At 42.5% G+C, this 18,287-nt stretch overlaps 2 protein-coding genes across 2 annotated transcripts in view; one reads left to right on the forward strand and one right to left on the reverse strand.

Annotated features, from left to right (window-relative positions):
• Positions 1-331: 331 nt before the first annotated feature.
• Positions 332-10,566, forward strand: CAVIN2 (caveolae associated protein 2). The gene is made up of 2 exons (XM_067298620.1): positions 332-709; positions 7,982-10,566. Exons 1-2 carry the CDS (start codon positions 332-334, stop codon positions 8,774-8,776), a joined length of 1,173 nt encoding a protein of 390 aa, XP_067154721.1. The 3' UTR covers positions 8,777-10,566.
• The window catches only part of NABP1 (nucleic acid binding protein 1), a 69,072-nt gene continuing 52,407 nt past the window's right edge, over positions 1,623-18,287 (reverse strand). The window contains exon 9 of the transcript XR_010884541.1: positions 1,623-1,642. The gene's annotated coding sequence lies outside the window, so the exon portion shown is untranslated. The remainder of the gene's footprint in view (positions 1,643-18,287) is intronic.

The following is an 18,287-nucleotide window of genomic DNA, read 5'->3' on the forward strand; positions in this document are numbered from 1 at the left end:
CGGAGGGGGACGCTTGGCCCGAGGGAACCCACCGTGCGGAGGGGGGAGGGAAGGAAAGAAGGCAGGCAGGCAGGCAGGCAGGCAGGCAGGCGGCGGGGCCGGGCGGGCGGAGCCGGGGCAGCGGGGCCGGGGCAGGGCGGGCGGAGCCGGAGCCGGGGCAGCGGGGCCGGGCGGGCAGAGCCGGGGCCGGGGCAGCGGGGCCGGGCGGGCAGAGCCGGGGCCGGGGCAGCGGGGCCGGGCGGGCGGAGCCGGGGCCGGGGCGGCCGCGCCGGGGCGGCCCGCGGGCGCAGCCCTTAAGAGCGGCGGCGCGGCGGGCCGGGCCGGGGCGGCCATGGGGGAGGCGGCGGGCGCCGGTGCGGGCGGCGCGGCGGGCGGCGGCCCGGTGAGCGCCGTGACGGTGCTGGCGCTGCTGGAGAAGCTGGTGTCGATGCTGGAGGCGGTGGAGGGGCAGCAGCGGCAGATGGAGCAGCGGCAGCGGGGGCTGGAGGGGGCGGTGCGCGGCATCCAGGGCGACCTGGGCAAGCTGTGCCGCAGCCACGGCGCCACGGGGGCGGCCGTGGAGAAGCTGCTGGAGAAGTCGCGCAAGGTGTGCGCGCACACCCGCGCCGTGCGCGACCGCCTGGAGCGGCAGTGCGCGCAGGTGCGCCGCCTGGAGCAGCACCACGCGCAGCTGCTGCGCCGCGACCGCTTCAAGGTGCTCATCTTCCAGGTGAGTGCGCCCCGCGCAGCGCCGCGACCGCTTCAGGGTGCCCATCTTCCAGGTGAGTGCGCCCCGCGCAGCGCCGCGACCCCTTCAGGGTGCCCATCTTCCAGGTGAGTGCGCCCCGCGCAGCGCCGCGACCGCTTCAGGGTGCCCATCTTCCAGGTGAGTGCGCCCCGCGCAGCGCCGCGACCCCTTCAGGGTGCCCATCTTCCAGGTGAGTGCGCCCCGCGCAGCGCCGCGCCGCCCACCCGCGCCCTGCTGCAACCGGCCCAAACGCCGCCCGCTCTCCTGCCCGCATATTTTCCCCTTTTTAAGCCATGATGCGGACGGAGCACGGCGGGAGCCTTAACTAAATAGGGGACGTGGCTTCTGCATCTCAAAAAAACAAACAAAAACAAAAAACCTTCCACAACTCACTTGTTTTGGGAGGAAGAGGAAAACACTGGGCTTGAGCAGGCACAGCTTGGACACGTCACTAACTTCTCATGCTAAATCGGTTGGTTTCGTGTTAACTTCAGTGGTTGTTCGCCCTACGCCCTGGCGGTTCCCCCCCCCCCCCCCACAAAAAAGCAGTACTCAACTTAAAAACCTGGCAGGGCTGGTTAGTTCCCAGGCACTTCCCCCACAAAAGGAAACCCCCACTTCCCCGCACATTGTTCTCACTAAATTACAGTTTACTCTCCTAAAGCCAAGAGAGGAAGAGTCACGGCTTGGATAGAGCACGGTAGTTTCCACCCCAAAAGGAATGTGGAAACTATTGCAGGAACTGGATAAATTAAAAGACATAAATTACCTTGGGAAGTCCAGGTAACGTAAGATCTGTTCCTGTAATTCAAAGCATTGCCATCTCCTAGGACCCATCATCCAACAGTTGGCTCAAGCCTCCAATTCTGGATATAGATTTCAAATGCTTCCCGGGGGAGGGTGCACCAGCTTGACCTGGGTGAAGATAATTTTATGTCACTTCTGCTACCTCCAAGCATTAGAATTAAGGCCTTACAATGATATGTAAAAAATACAGTGTCTCCCTTCAGAAAAAGCACCAAAATTTAGTATTTTAAGAAGGTCTGATGCATAGAGGAAGAATAAAACACAGCTGTATGTGTGCTGGGTGGTTAAAGTTGCCTCAGTTAGCAAAACGCATTACTGCCTAGTGGCAGTGATTTGTGGGCATTACGTAAAAGTAATGGTAAAAGTCACAGAGAAGGATTTGGAGGATAAAGCAGCATCCGAATAGGAGAAGGCTGGGTTTGCTTGTTTCCCGAAACTAAGAAATTCTATTAAGTTAAGACCTACTTAAACCTATGACTTCAGTCTGGGCCCTCCCTTAATACTAGGTCCTACAATACACAGAAACACAGTGAACGACACAGGCCCGTTTTGCAGAATGACAGCTCGGGTCCCCAGCGGCTGCACAGTCCTTCGCCAAGGAGGAGACCTCCGGGCAGGAGGTCTGTTTTTCAGCTCCTGTACAAGGATTTAGCTGGCCACGTTCCCATCTGTCACCGAGAAGCGTGTTGCCCTAGGGGAGATGGAGGTAACGGTGCGAGGCTGATGCAGATACAGGGCTTAGAAGAGAAACCCTGCGGTGCAGTTCAGTAAAGGCAACGTTGTGCACTTCAGCCGTCCCTATTGCTAGCCTGCTGCTGAAAAGAAACACGGATATCTGGAAAAGCAGAGTCCTAGGAGAGTTTCCCGGCGCGTGGGAGGAGCGCGCAGCGGCCAGCGCTGGCGGGCGGAGGAGCTGGGATTTTCCAGCGGGGCAGCGGAGGGTGGCAGGGCCCCACCGCCTCCCAGCCGGGCCGGCGGAGGAGCGCGGCCCGCGTGCCCGTCACCGGGGCGGCTCGGTGCGCGCTCACAGGCCCCGCACACGGAGAGGGGAAGGCCCGCGAGTCGGCGCGGCCAGCGCCTTCATAAGGCAATCAGTCGTACAGAGGAAAGAGCTGCCTGGAGTTAGGCACAGCACTGAGCACGAGCCCCGCAAAAAACAATTCCAGGAAGGAGAAGCCAGAGCAATGAAGCCATCTTGATGCCAGATTTGTTTAAAAACAAAGAGAATTTTGGATATATGAAATTTGTCTTTGGTTTAGAAATTTCTCTTCTACAGGAAAAAAAAAACCCAAACAACTAACTCCACACCTCATGTTTCTCATTAAGACATACTTTTCCAGCTACAGAAAACAACTCAGTGTGAAAATTAAAATATACATTTGTGATTTAATTCTGCATTCACTGTGTATCTCAAACTCCCTGATATTTCATGGGAGCACTAGGCACAGCCAAAACACATGCCTGAACTCGAGCTTTGCATTTTATGAAACTGCTGTGACTTGCCAGGATCAGCTTTCCCTCAGCGTACGCACTGAGAATGAACCGCGTTTACAGAAGTTCAGCTATTTACATATTTTCCATAAAAATACTTTGTCTTCCCTCCCTAGATTTTCTGCATTGTTCCTCCTTTGCATATATTTCTTTAATTGGTGACATATTTTAATGGTGCTACATCCAAGCATTTGAGGATGCAAAAGTTATTACAAATGCCATAAGTGACACAGCAATTTAACAAAACACTGAAGTGACTGTTTTTAAATCCTTATTAAGCTTTGGCATTGTTCCCCTCTGTTCTGTTCTCACCGCATGACCCGGTTTGGGGAGAGTTGTTTTTGTTTTAGCTGCAGAAGCAAAATACAAGATAAAAAAAAGACTAAACCTAATTTTTCAATAAAATGTCTTGTTTACAAGTGGATAGGATAGATAAACCATTTTGAAATGCAGCTTGGGGTCAAGCCCAGTGACACTGAAGCCCCTTCCAGATGCCACTGTAGGTAAATACTTGATCCTGAAATGAAGCAAGCAAGAGGCAGGTACAGGAAATTACTATTTGGTTGTATCTTGTGGTTTGGGTCAGCATAATAACCTTTTGAAAAAGCACCTTCAAAATCAAAAATGAGCAAGTTAAGGAAGTAGGATTACGTGCTGATAATGCTATTATCTAACTACTGAATTTCCCCCTGGAGCCTTCCAGGGAGAATACTGTTGTAGTGATTAATGACAAAAATATTTCACATGGCTCTCAGAACGCGATCCAGCTGTGCTGCAGGCGCTCAGCAGGCCTGTGCAGCTGAAACCACACCACAGGCCCCGGCGTCCCAGTCTGCGCAGGGCCGGCCAGGGGGTGGGCAGCAATCTCCTTCCCTTGCCTGCAGTCCCAGCCTGCTGCCTTTCCTTCTGCCTCCTCGTTTGGGAAATCTGGGCCTGAAGAGCATGTATTTCATGAAGGAAAGTACATGGAGCTATAGCTGCTCTTAAAAGCACTTATCTTCTTTTGACAGAAATCCCTATTTCATGGAGCAAAGCAAATTTTAGATGATTAATTATTTAGGCATATAACAGCATCTACAAAGGAGGAGCCTGGGCTGCTGTAGGCATAGAAAAATGCCATCTCCCCTCCCTGAAGGCCATGGCCTCTTATTACTTGTAGTACTGTAGAAAATCCAAACCAAAACACACTAACTTCCCTTATGCAGCATCAGAGGTTCAGCAGTCCTGAGTAAATTAACTACCTCAGTGAGCATCACTAAAGACTTTGCAGTTGCTTATTCACTTGGGCTGTTTGGTTTTGTAGTACACTGGTATGGATCTTGTCTTTCTTTACAGTAAAAGATATGGACAAGATTATGACCTATAAAAAGTTCAAGAATCGCAGATCAAAGCCATTTGGAAGGCACTCAACTTTGCAAATATTACTAGTTTTAACAGGAGTTTTTGCATACAGAATACTTGCACCATTGTACTTGGATCCTATATGAAAAATAAAATTCAGAGGAGCTAGTTATTTATTTATCCAGTTATGAGCAGTCAAACTCATCTGAGAAAATGCAAGTGCCATTTTTGAACTCAAATGTAGAGAATAAAAAGACATTGCTCCTTTCTCAGAATTTTAGATTAGATCAAGAAGAAAAGATTAAAGTTCTACATTTTTTTGCATGGGAAATAGCATAGAGCTTGTAACAGCTGGCATGCTAAGTGTTTTGTTCTAGTCTTCCTAAGCAAAATACCAGACTTTTAAAAATGTATCAAAACAAACATAAGTATTATATAAACTTGCTAGACTGAAAAGTTACCAATAGCCCACTTAAAACATGTTATCAGTAACTATATTTGACATAGAAAAGGCTGTTCAGCCACAGAGTGTTCCTATTACATCACCTTTGTATTCCCAGACCATTGTACTTAATTTATTTTAATTTGCATTTTAATAGTTCCTGTGAAAGTATACAATTCCCACTTTACAAGCAGGGTAATAGGTGCCCAGAAGCTGGTGTTTCCCAAGGCCATACAGGAAGTTTAAGTAGAGATGTGATTTCCTGAATGCCAGTCCTATCTGATAGCCAAAGACCATCTAGCGTCTGCTTTTAATTGAATCATTAGCTCATTATTATGCAGACAGGGCTTTTTTTAAATAAATACGGCCAGTATGACAGTATTCCTTCTACTCGGTCACAAATTTTGCTAAAAATTTAAATAAAATGTGTATCCATGTTTTTCTAGAGACTTCAGTACTTTCAGTCATGTTAAACTTTCAATTTAACATGAATACTGTAGACACAGCACTAAACTGACCTTGAAACAAGCCATACTTGCCTGTTTCTGGATCATACTGCATTGTGATCAATCTCATATGACACTGCTTTCCTACATTAAATACTTGTAAAGTTACAACCCATCTTTGTTCATTAAAACAATCTTCTTATTCTATTTAAGCACTTAAACCTGAATGTTGAAATATATAAGCTGTATGTGATCATCTAAGTTTGGAAAGACTACACAAGACAAATTATGTTTTATACCGAGTTCTCATGCTCTGAGGAATAATTTAACACTGCACCCATTCATGTAATCCATATTTCATTAACTGCAGTGGAGAGAAAATATAAATATTTGTACTCCAGTCAGAGCTATTTTCTCTCAATTCTGGTGCAAGATTTTTTTGTTGTTGTTATTTTGGTCACTGTTGCCGATAGTTGCAGCAGGACATCTTTATACATAATGCGTGTAGGGAGATGAGCTCTTACTTAGAAGAGAGGGCGCTTGCCTCGAACCTCCACTGCCAGTACAGGGTTTTGAAAGCTTCATCTGTGTGAGTGTATCTGACTGAGGCTGCTCGTCCATGAAGGTGTGTAGAAACCGTAGAAGCAAAAGCATGCACAAACATCTGGGCATTAATTTTTTGATACATTTCATTTTATATCCTTGAGGGATATTCAGCAACACACTTAAATCCCATTGGCACTAAATTATTCTGCCTGTCCACACGAATATCCTTGAGTTCCAGAAGCACTGCAAGGTAGTCTCTACTAATTTTTAAAACAACCATGTACAAAGTACAATGTGGTATCGCCTGCTCATTCATAAAGACATCCTTACACAGTCCTGACAGCAAATTTAACCCAAGACACTGTTCTCTTCAGTGATCACAACTGTATGCTCAGTCCTGAAATAACGAGCATAAATTTAGAAGCAAGTGTGGCCTTTTTTACCCTTAACCGTTACACATAGGCCCACTGGGGACAGATCTGAGACTATTACAACCATTTTGCTCAGCACTTACTGCTTTCTCATATTTAAAGATAAATTCTGAAACAAAAACAAAAACTTTGCAATCTGAACACTAAGTGATATTACACACGCTAGGTCTGCCTGAAAGTCATAAAATAAGTAGTAAGTGCAGAATATGCAGCTATGACATGAGTAATAATTCTGAAAGGAACAGGAGAGGGTGTTCGCAGAGCCTTGCCTTTGTATGGGCAAACACCTGCCAAGCCTCGTGCCGAGCAGAGCGCTCACGGTGGTGTGCCTCACCTCCTGGGAGCTAGCTGCACAGCCGCTGTGCTCGGTAGTCACAGAGGTCCTTCATTATGAGTTGTAGCTCTTTCCCCCGTTCAGCCCGCTTTGTTTTCAGACACCTGCTGGATTACTTCTTTTCCCTGCCCTTTCTTGGTTTTCTTTCTAAAAGGCGATCGTTTTCCTTTTAACTGGAAGTGACTACTAATATTCTCTATGTGGTATAAAGTCTGCTTATATGCCACAACCTTTTTTCTTTGATATTTCACAGATTTGCGTTGTCCATATTTTTAGTATTTACCAATGCAAAAAGAATTTTTTTCTGTGCTCTAGCCAGCACGTACTCTGTAAACATCATGGACTACATAGCTTACATACAGCAAAATCTACAGGAGACCAAAGTCTACAGAGATTTTTCCCAGACTGCACCTGTAATCTTCCCACAGAGAAGAGATGGTGTTCTCACTGGCATGGATGGGAGTTATTGCTGTAGCACAGAGGATTTCAAGCCATGTTTAAGGCACACCCACACCAGCTCTGGTGCTTTTGGCCAGCCTCACTCCTGATGACACTTACCCTCACTCAGGTCCTCCCCACAGACCTATGGTCATTCCAGTGATGGCATCTGCCATCCAAAGGAAGTGGGCAGAGGCAAAGAGTGAAAAGTGCATGTCGAAATCTTATCCTCATGCATCAAGATGGTAAAACATGGCTCCCTCAACTCCTCAAAGTAACATTCGGACCACTATGATCATACAAAGCAGAAGTAAAAATACTGGGTCATGCTTTGTACCATGCTAAGCCTGGTGAGAACCAGGAAGCTTCACTGACTTCCAGTTGAGAGTTCAGTCTTCTCAGTACCAGCAACAGTTTTAACAACAACATATATTTTTCTGAAATAGGGTGAAAATGCTAACTGCATTCTCCTTCTAAGGTACACCTCAGATGTAGCCAGCATCTCTGTGGGGAATTAATATTCCCAACCTTTGGCTAGAGAAACTGAAAGCTCTGGGAGGTTATGTGACTTCTTCAGGTCTATGCAGGATATGGGTAATAAGACCTCTTTAGCCATGCCTTAGCCACAGTACCATCCCATCTCCCTGGGGATAAATTTACAATTTTACAGCCAAACTCTTTAATAACTGTATCTAATTTAAATGACAAAGAACAGGCTTTCCATTCTGTATACATTCCAAGTCACTCTGAAAGAGAAATCTCACAGTTGGCAGCTCATTAGTCTTAAACTATACCAGATAATGGTTCAGTGGGCTTTGAGTGGCTTGTTACTGGTTAAATATACTGAAACAACAAAAAACGTTCAGCATCCTTCATCTCATTGTTTAAAAAAAAAAAAGTAATTGTTCAGGGTTGTGCTTTGTTTATTAAATTTGTGTCCTGTGAACTATGAAACTCAAATATTGTCAATTCTTTCAGGAGGAAAATGAGATCCCTGCCAGTGTTTTTGCAAAGGAGCCTATTCCCAGTGTTACAGAAGGAAAAGAAGAGCCTGTGGATGAGAACAAAACGCTGGAGGAAACCTTGCATACAGTGGAGCTGTCTTCAGATGATGAAATGCCTCATGAGGAAGGTGATGTGGATGACAGCGCAGAGGAGAAAATAGAAGAATCAAGAGCTGAGAAAATTAAAAGGTCCAGCCTCAAGAAGGTAGACAGCCTCAAGAAAGCATTTTCCCGCCAAAACATTGAGAAGAAAATGAACAAGATCAGCACGAAGATTGTCTCACCTGAACGGAGAGAAAAGATTAGGAAATCCCTTACTGTACATCATCAGAAGTCCTCCTCTTCAAAGAGTTCGTCTCTCAAAGCATCTCCCCTCACACTTAATGCGAAGAAAGTCCAGGAAGGAGAAAGCACTGCTGAAACTGAGGACAGACCAACAGAAACTACAAGCAACGAGCAAGCCGAGAATGATGAGGAAATGTCGTTCTCTGACATGCATTCAGATATGACACCAACCACATCTCTAACTGAAGAGAGCAAAGCAATAGCTGATTCTTTGGAGAAGGAAGTCAGAATGGAAGGGAAAGCCAGGATAAACAGCAACATTGAGCTGTCAATCGTTGAAGATGATGATGAGTATGGAATGCCTCTAGAAGTTTCTAGCCACAAAGTGTATGAGGAGAGAAACGAACCTGTCAGTGGTGAGACAGAACAATCTGATGAAGAAACAACCCAAGCAGCTGTTCTCCAGATAGACCAAACAGCATAATAAATCTCAGCCTTCCTTTATGTTCCAAATACACACAGTTTAGTTAAGTGAATAACCGGTGTATATTTCTGCCACACGTTAGCAGTGATTCAGTTTCTTCCATTGTTTTCTCTGCAACGATAATTTACTGCATTGTATTGGCATGCAGAGTGAACAATTCAATGACACGGGCTGCAACGTGCTCCACTCCAACTGCGTATTTTAGGCCAATTCACTGGTGTTGTTTAATTTAGAGATGCTGTCAGCTGGCATAGGAGACTAGCATGTCTAGTAGAAGTAAGCTGGTAAGCTGACTTTCTTATAGTTAAGTCAGGGAAATATATGGAGAGTAGTCAGAAAACAAAGATTTTTGTTCTCTTTTCTTTCTTCCTATTGCAGTATTTCATAGCACTGTGAGCAGTTTTGTATGTAAATGTAGAAATACCAAAGAGAACACTTTAATTTAGGTTGCCTTGCTATGCTCTGAGTATACTAACAGATTCAGCAACTACATATACATGTATTGTTTGTTTGGGGCGCTATGCTGTAAGATTAGAAGAGCAGAGTATTTAGAGAGTGAGACTGAAAAGTTGGTCCCATTGATTTCAATGAGGGTAAGATTTTGCCAGCAGTCTCTTGATATTCACTTAGAAGAAACAACTGTGTTTATATGGAACTGGAAGGATGATTTTTGTAATTACCAGAGTTATGGAGATATATTACTGACTAGCAGGAATGTGTAATCAGCTACTGTACCTTTAATGGAAGGGAAATTGGCAAAAAAAATGAAGGAATTTGATAGAAACATGGAGACAGTCTGAAAGAAGTATGAAATGCTATGAAATGTTAAAAAAGGCCTACAATATTAAATCTGTACTTCCAGCTTAAAAGCATATATACTCAGATAACACTAATTCATTCATTCTTACTCCTTATAGCAACATAGTATCAAACTTTGCACCCGCACAACTTTGTATCTCAGAGTATTTTGAAAGTAGCATAATTTGTCTTTTTACAGATTTTCTCATATATGAAGCTATATCTACACAGAAGAATATATAATTACAGGGATGCAAAGACAATTTTTTTAAAAAGGTGAAAATACTCATTTAGGCATATCTAAAGGGAAAAATGTGCTATGGATTGAATTTCATGGCAAGGATGAGTTTACATAAGGATGAGCCTGCAAAGTCACAGGATTTGATTCTCTGCTAATAACTTGCATCAAAACCACCTACATGCTCTCAAAATTACACATCTGTCAGTTTTCAAAATTCATGGAAAATGAGAGGTTTTTGTTCCCTGTGAATGTTCATTCCAGTCACTTACAAAGGTAAGGGGGAGGGAAGAAAGGGAAGCACAAACAACAGCTACTTTGCATCCTTGTTTATGCAGTAGGGTTTTTTTTTTATATATAAGTATAGACATATATGTTATAATTCTACTGATACTTAACATTGTGCTAAAAGATTGCATCTTTCAAGTTGTATTTAGAATCACAAATTATAGAGTAAATAAAAGCTACAGCAAAAATACCATTAAGAAATGATTAACAGACATTACTCCGCAGGAGTAATATCTATAACCAGTAAATCACACTGGAAATCAGTCAGTTAGAGCTTAGTGTAAGCAAGTACTATTAAGAGTTAAGCTCTTAAGAATGTAGTATCATATAGGAGATATTGTTTGTAAGAAAAATGGCATAACTCGTGCAGCTATATTTTTATTTTGTATTAACTACAATGGATTTTGATCATTTTTACTTGTAACTAACTACAAATATGACAAATAAAAACATAACATAAAACACAGTCATGTCAGTCTTTGAGAGAAGTGGTTTTAGAAGCTGGTAGAGATTAAATTTAAAGGTCAAACATTTATTACTCCAGTTCATGTCCCCATTGTACGTATTACATTTTCTTTCTCATCCTCTGCTGTTATTTGGAAATCCCAACACCCGGTCTCAGGCTTTGCTTTCCAGGCACTTGTCAGGCCTCTAACACATCTGAATGTATGTAGTCAGGCAGTCTGCAAAATCTGCTGGCTCCATCTGCATTTTTTATTGGACTGCAGCATCTTTCTATCACTTTAAATAGTCCTAAAAGTATAATTGTATCGAATTGTATATTCTGTTTATTCAGACAGATAAACTCACGTCTTCTAGAGTGCCACATAGTCTTTAGGAGACTTAATTTAACTGACAGACCAAAGCATACATGTTTTAACCTTTATGTAAGAGCTGTCAACTTCCTGCAGCCATGAAATGCTAACCAGGGAACCCAACATCATGTTTACATTTCACTTCAGATATGCCTGCTTTGTTTGTCCTCCTAAGCTTTCATTCAAACAATACCCCTAGACACACTTTATCCAGTTTTATAGATGCTGAAATGAATCATATGCTCAGCGTTTTAAGAGCATTAGAATGCTATCCAGTACAACCATAGGCAATGCAGGCACTAAGCATCTCTGAGAATAATTCAAATTATACTTCGGGACACACTGTGTACACAGGGATCAGTTGTAAGACTAAAATTAAACCTTTTCTCCTGTAAGGTCACACATTTACAAGGATGAGCCGGCCGGTAGTCCTAACAAACATAAGAAAACATGCTTTGTAAGAGACAAAAATGTTTACTCAAGCTTGCAAATGTCTACTTTTGTGCTAACTTCCGAATCAGAGTAAGAACTAAGCTCAGGTTTCTGAGCTGCTCTTCAGCCTTTTCCCCCCACCCCCCCCTCCCATTTTTGTGTCCTAACTGAAAATATAAGTCTGCAATTCTTACTGTCTTGGGGAGGAGAAAGACTGGCAGTGGCAGCACAACATTCTTTCAAAATCTGAAGCATGTGCCTGGATCTTGTCAGGCTGACAGATGTCAAGCATACACATGGGTACTTCATTCTTGCGGTGACAGGTTTGTCTACATAATTACTTTTTTAAAAACTGTATGTTTACCCTTCTTGACAGTATAACATGACGTAAAGGGTATAGTGTCTGTTAACTGCATACATATCATTATTCCTCAGAAGACATGACCTGTTAGCTACTGCACAGATTCAGAGTTTGACCTCCATGGAAATCAACAGGAGTTTTGCACAAAGAAAGAGGGTGTGATAAAGTCCGTATGGCATAAATGTTTAAACTAGCGGCACTCGGTGGCTGCTGATACTTCTATTTTCAATGCTGGAAAAACGGCTGACATTTCTGTCCGCTTTTAGGGGAAAAGGGCAAGGAGCCTCCTGTTGACCCTTATGTGCTAATCCATGAGCAGACTCTTCTGTGAAAAGGTTTATGCAGATACAGGGTTTCTGTATCATTTTATTGCCAAATAAGAGAGCAGAGTGAAAGCACTGATAGGGGCCTGACTAAAATATGTTTGATGCTTAAAGAGACAGAAGAAAGGAAAAAGGATAAGGTATCAGAGGTTAAAATATACCTGTATGCCCTTTACACTGATGCAATTAAAGCCATTTTTCATTATAGGCTGTAATGCCAAAGAGTTACCTGACTGATTGATTGACGACATTTTAAAGAAAGCTAAGCTCAGAAGAATTACTGAAGTAATGACAATTTGTTAGAGTGCCAACTGTTCACCAAGGGACCTGTCCAACCCTGAAAGTCAGTGAAAAGTCTTCTGCTGACTCAAAGGACTATTTGAGCCATATAAGGTTTTGGAGCTGTACATACAACTTCTGTGACAATCAGCAAGAGCTGTGTCTGTAGACCTAGGACATGAGATCTCTCTGTATAGCTCCCTAATCCAATCTGCTTAGCTCATCAACAGAATAAAAAGTTTTACTGCCATCAGCATTGCAGATGCAACATTGCTGGAGAAAGGCAAGCTCTATTCTGCTTTGCAGGATGCATCATTAGCAAAATTTCAAGCTAAGTTCTGACTCCAGGGTCTTTACTGTCAGTAATTGCATACAATGGAGCAAATGTAGCTGAAATTTCTAATAACAAAGTTGAGTGTGCAGGTAGAAAAGTTTTGCTGTAAACTGCTAAGCCAAGCATACTCACTCTGGGTGTCAAGAGGAAGATGTCAGGTAGTTGCCTTGCTCTCCTCTATGCAAAGAAAAACACTCACCACCAGACCAAAGTAAGTATGCAGCTGTTTGGCCCCCATCCTGATTAGGATTTTGCCTAGGCAACTAAACAACTCTTAGGAAACAGCTGCCAAGACAGCCTGGAGGGGTGCTGACTCAGCACAGAAGTATCTTCTACTCTCTGATCACAGCCATCCCATCGCATTCCCAAACAATGGAAAAAGTGGAATAACCACTTTCCAGCACTTTGACTGTTGCCAGGGCTTTGTTTCAGAATCTGCTCTAGAACCAGTATCAACCCCAAGCTGAGTTTGAGAGTATGCCTAAAGAAGTTTTAATTAGCTTCTGGCGGTGGCTTATATTTTCTGCCTTCTTTTTGATCAATATGCTATTTTTCCCTTCCTCTCACTCCTCCAAGTCACATGCCTGAGTCTGAAGTACATACTAATTCAAATAAGGAACTCTAACTGCATGTTGAGAACTGATAATTGATGTCATCTTCAGTTTTTCTTACATGGTTATCCCTTTTAATGGAGAGCATTGTGGTTACTGAGAATAAATCTGCTTTGGGTTAAGCTCGAGATTGTTATTTATTTTTCTTTCAGATCAGAGATTAATATTACTGTATGACCATTGGCACTAACCTCTTTTTCCATAGCAACACTAAAGAGAACATAAACTATGAGTCATATTTCTCTCTGGAGGACTTTTTTGTAATTATGATCATTGCACAGTTCCTGAAATATTTTAGCTAATACATAGCTCTGGTGTAACAGCTTTGACTCCTTCATTTGAACATGCAGTCAGAAAGAAGAGGCCTCCATTATTTTCTCCTTTGGAGACTGAGCTGAGCACTGCATGAAGTACAAGACATTTGTTATTCACCGTAGTTTTACAGCTCCTACAGATTCCACGGCAATGTTTTCCTTGTAAAGGTGTAACAGTTTTCCTCACTTTTAATAACCTTAAATGATACTGACCTTCTGAAAGAAAACACATGTGCTTCTCAACACGGTTAGTAAATTGGAGTCTGACAGCTGCAATTGATCCAAACTAGAAACCATATTATACTTGGTAGCTGCAAGGTTGCACACTAACATTGCTACTCTGCCTGTCAACAGCTTTGAATTCTCCAGCATTTCTTCTCTCAGAGAGCATAGCTGAAATATTCAGCTCAAAATAAACTATAGCTAAATCAGTAATAATTGTGATTCTCTTTACTTCCTTAAGAACGAACCTGGTTTTGGAACAACTTAGCCATACAGCTCCTTGGAATATCTCACCAGATGATCACACCAGTTTATCACAGGAGATTATATGATTTTTTTGTGGCTGTTTCCTACATTTCCCTTACAACACAATCTGCTGTGCACTTGTGTGAAGCACTCAGGAAACCCATAACGTTTGTTACATGAGCAGAATTAGAAAAGAAGATTAGCAAAACCAAGGATACCCACTTTTAGTCAACAGCCACAAACCAGAATGAAGAGACAGAAGAAGCTTGTGTCTCTTGATGCTCCCAGGCCCTAATATCAACCTCTGCAACATAGTCACTAACAGATAAACCAACCCCAAATTTGCACCAACACAAAGGATACTTCTCTCACGAAGGTTCCCTCCTGCCTTGTCAGTACAAAACAGCAAACCCAGGCTCAGGCTTGTGACAGACACACAACCAAACACCACCCAACATAATAGCAATCAATCTACAGGCTTGTCACTCCTCTCTAAAGATTTAGAAAAGAAAAGAAAAAAAACAACTAAATTCAAATTTCTGAACACAGGAAGCAGAAGGTCATTGCAATGTCCTATGCCATTAATTCCACTCTTAGACTGAAGAATCTGTCTCCTTTACTCCCTCCCATCAGGTAGAAAAAGTAGCATAAAAATGAGTGATGTGGGCTGTGCTGGATACTAAATATGTGCAAGGCAGTGTTAGGATCAAATAGTACACAGGGGGATATATACACTGCAGACCACATACACATATCTCATTTAGTTCAAGTACCAGGCACAGACTAACTACAGAAACACAAAGTTCCATTCAAGCTAATTTATCTTATTTCTCAGCTACTTAGCTTCTGATGTCCTAAGCTATTCATTTAAAGTTAACTTCAGCATCTTTTCAGTACACTGCCAACTACAGTTATATATACCCTTATATTACTTGTTCCTTCTGACATGCCTGTAGGCAAATGAGCCCCATGAGGGCAACAACATGAGCTGCATTAACCAGCCGCCCAGTGCCTGAAACCTTAAAACTCTATGTCCCTCACGGAGCTGTGTTAAGGAGGACAGCGAGAATGTCTGACTGGTGGTAAGCAAACTATGAACACACAGAAGTTGTCTACATTTGCAGAGTCAATTGCTATTTCCACAGGAACACAGTGAAGCTATATGCGGTATGTGACATCTTTCAAACACCCCTCATTTTCCTAGGAGGCTTACCATTTTACCATTCCTGATTAGTGGAGACTGAAATTAGCAAGTAGGTTATGACTGAAAATATTAGGAAGTGATATGTCATGAAAGATCTGTGTAAACAGGCCCTGTATGAATTTGACAAGAAGGGATTTTCTGATTGCATGTCCAGGAGTAAGCTCTTTAGAAGAATGACTGCATCCTCCGCATGCCATTGTACACCCCTTCAAATAAAAGATAAGCCTGCAGTACATGGAAGTATGCATTTTTATTTTAGGTTTAACAGCATGAAAACCTCAATTAAAACAAGGTGATGTTATGCAGTAGCTCTAAAACATATATACATAATATGTAGATATAGATATATTGTATATAACAGTTTCAAATAAGGTGAGAACCTGGAAAAGTTATTATGGATTTTGGAATTGTTGTAAATTCCTTTAGTAAAAGGAAAGAGATTGACAGGATCCTATAAATCCATCACATAGGGGTTTTTTAAATCAATTCCCATTACTTCTCAATGATATGATAGTAAACATTCGGCTGGGTGTGGAGGGACTTAAGACAGAAGTGTGTGGGAAGAGAAAATGAATAGGACAATGTGGATAAAAAATGGAAAAGGGGGATGTGCACATGCCTGAGAGATGAAGTGTGTGAGGGAAGCTGACAACAGAAAGAGTGAGGAGCTGGGAGAAAGGAGAGAAGGGAACTGAGAAAGAAGTTCTTATTGAGAAAGAAGCACTGGCAGAGTGCACAAAATGGATACAAAGACCTTGAAGTTGAGGATGGGATAGAATTAAAAGCCAGCAACAAAACAGAGGGGGGAAAAAAAAAATAAGAGTCAATAAGGTCTAGGGCTCCAAAGGATGGAAATGGGAGTAAGGAATCAGATAAGAATATGAGACAGCTTTGACATAAGATACAAAAACAGTGAGGAAAGAGTGCAGTATTTATTTATTCTTCTCCCTATCTGCCAATTTGTATTTCAGATGCAGTGCCCAGGATTTAGGTCTAAAAGTGAGTTTTATTGCACAGTGTTGTCAATGCTTTTTTTTTTTTTCTCCTTTGTTTCGAAGGAGAGAAGTTAGACAAGAAGAATCAAAAGCAACATCTTGTCCACATACGTCAAAATAACTCAGCTGATCCTGCAGTAGCCCACACTGGGAGCAGGTAACCAGTGCTGCAGCATTTATAAAGAAAAGAATTTGGGGCTGAATCCTGTTCTCCAGCACAGGCTCACACAACATCACTGATTTGCCATGCCTACTTGCATCAAAAAAGCCTGTGGAGGGGCAGGAGGTAGAAGCTACTAATAACAGGATGTAGTCTCCTCTTGTCCAGACATTTAAACTAATCCCCTACTGAGTACAGACAACCTGTCAACAAGGAAAGCGCAGGACAGAAGCACTGAGAAGCACCTATTAGCTCTGAGGAATATACCTCAAACAGCCGGATTTCACTGCTAGATCACTGAATCCTGATGGTTGTTAGAACAGAACCAGTGGGATTTCTTTGATACTGCAAACAGGCTTTCAGGAAAGTAAACCCAGCTCTCCTCCTTCCCTGGGACTCACCATCTAGTTTTCCCAAGAAGTCTGCTATATTAAGCTATGAGGCAGCAATGCTGGCTGGGCCACTTTTCCGTTGGGTTTGGCCTCCCTTGAGAGTTGCTCCATTCTTACATATCTACAGAGAAACTGCTTGTTCTGCCTGGCTTTCCTCAGTTTGTGTGTTCAGTTGTGCCTTTAATTTCACACAGAACAGGCCAGATTTTGCATGATGTGGGCACAGACCTGTATGATTTCAGTTCTCAATCACATTTCTTTGAAATTAGAACCAGCTTCCTCTTGCTCTCCTCCTAACATTTCCTAGATGATTTCCTGACATTTTCTTGCACTTTTCCATAGACTCCCAAGTTCACTATGTAACTCCCTCCCAATATGAAAAGCTCTATTATTTATTCCTAGTAATGGCTCCTAGGGTACTGATTAATGAGTGTTGTTTTTTTTTATATACCTGCCATACTTTTATCAACTTCTAGACCAAAGTGGAAAATTTAGGGACAAAATGGTGAAGGGCATTGTAGCCAATGGAAGAAAAAACTGGATTAAGACTCCAGAATGAAAGCCTCTCCTTACCTACATGTCTGCTGCTGTCAAATTACAGTGCCTTTCTTACATGAGGAAATAACTGGAGCTAGAGACTTATGGCACAGCCCTCAGAAGAGATACAGCTCAGCTGCTAATGAAGCAGGTGGGAAGCACGAGTGAGCCTGAGCAGCCACCGAAGGAAGTTCAGTGCCTGAAAAGAAGGTCTCACACTATAAAAGAGAGGAAGGGGGAGGTGTAATGAGACACATGGATGACACTGGAAACTTAGGAGTTGTACGGCTTCTATGTTATACAGCTCTACACAGATACATATGTATCTTACACATGCACATATTTATACACACACACATATATATATACACACACATATATATGCATGTGTGAAATGTATATACATTCACATTTATATATCTATCCTTAGTAATACAAGGATTAAGCTGCCAAAGCCTAAAAAAGATATTTGGCACCCAAGTCCCATTAATTTCAAAGATCTACAACTCATTTCATAAACTAATACAGGCAAAGTTCCTCAAAAGTTTTCCTCCTGACATTTCTCAGAGTGCCTACAGCATCACAGTATTCCGAATCAGTTCTGATAAACTCATACACAGGCAGTCCTCTTCTGACTGATGTAACAGCAGTCAAAATACATGCTGGCAGGGGCGGATTCAGGTGGGTATTAAACAAAAGCCAAATGTGTTTTGTGAAAATCAGGGACGAGATCTTGCCTTGGTGGTTCTTGGTTATATATATGAGTTACTCAAACTGCAGGTCTAATAGCAGTAATTTTGTATTACAGAGTATCACTTTATAAGGATTTCACAAGACTTTCACATGGTGTTTTGCACAATATTTTTCAGACAGAGGCAATGTTCACACTGAAACAGACACAAGCTCACTCTGCCCATGCTTCAAGCCAACTGGAAGACATGTTAAATGACAAGCGTTACCCC

The sequence above is a fragment of the Apteryx mantelli genome, chromosome 6 (genome assembly GCF_036417845.1).
Source record: "Apteryx mantelli isolate bAptMan1 chromosome 6, bAptMan1.hap1, whole genome shotgun sequence".
NCBI classification, from domain to species: Eukaryota; Metazoa; Chordata; class Aves; order Apterygiformes; family Apterygidae; genus Apteryx; species Apteryx mantelli.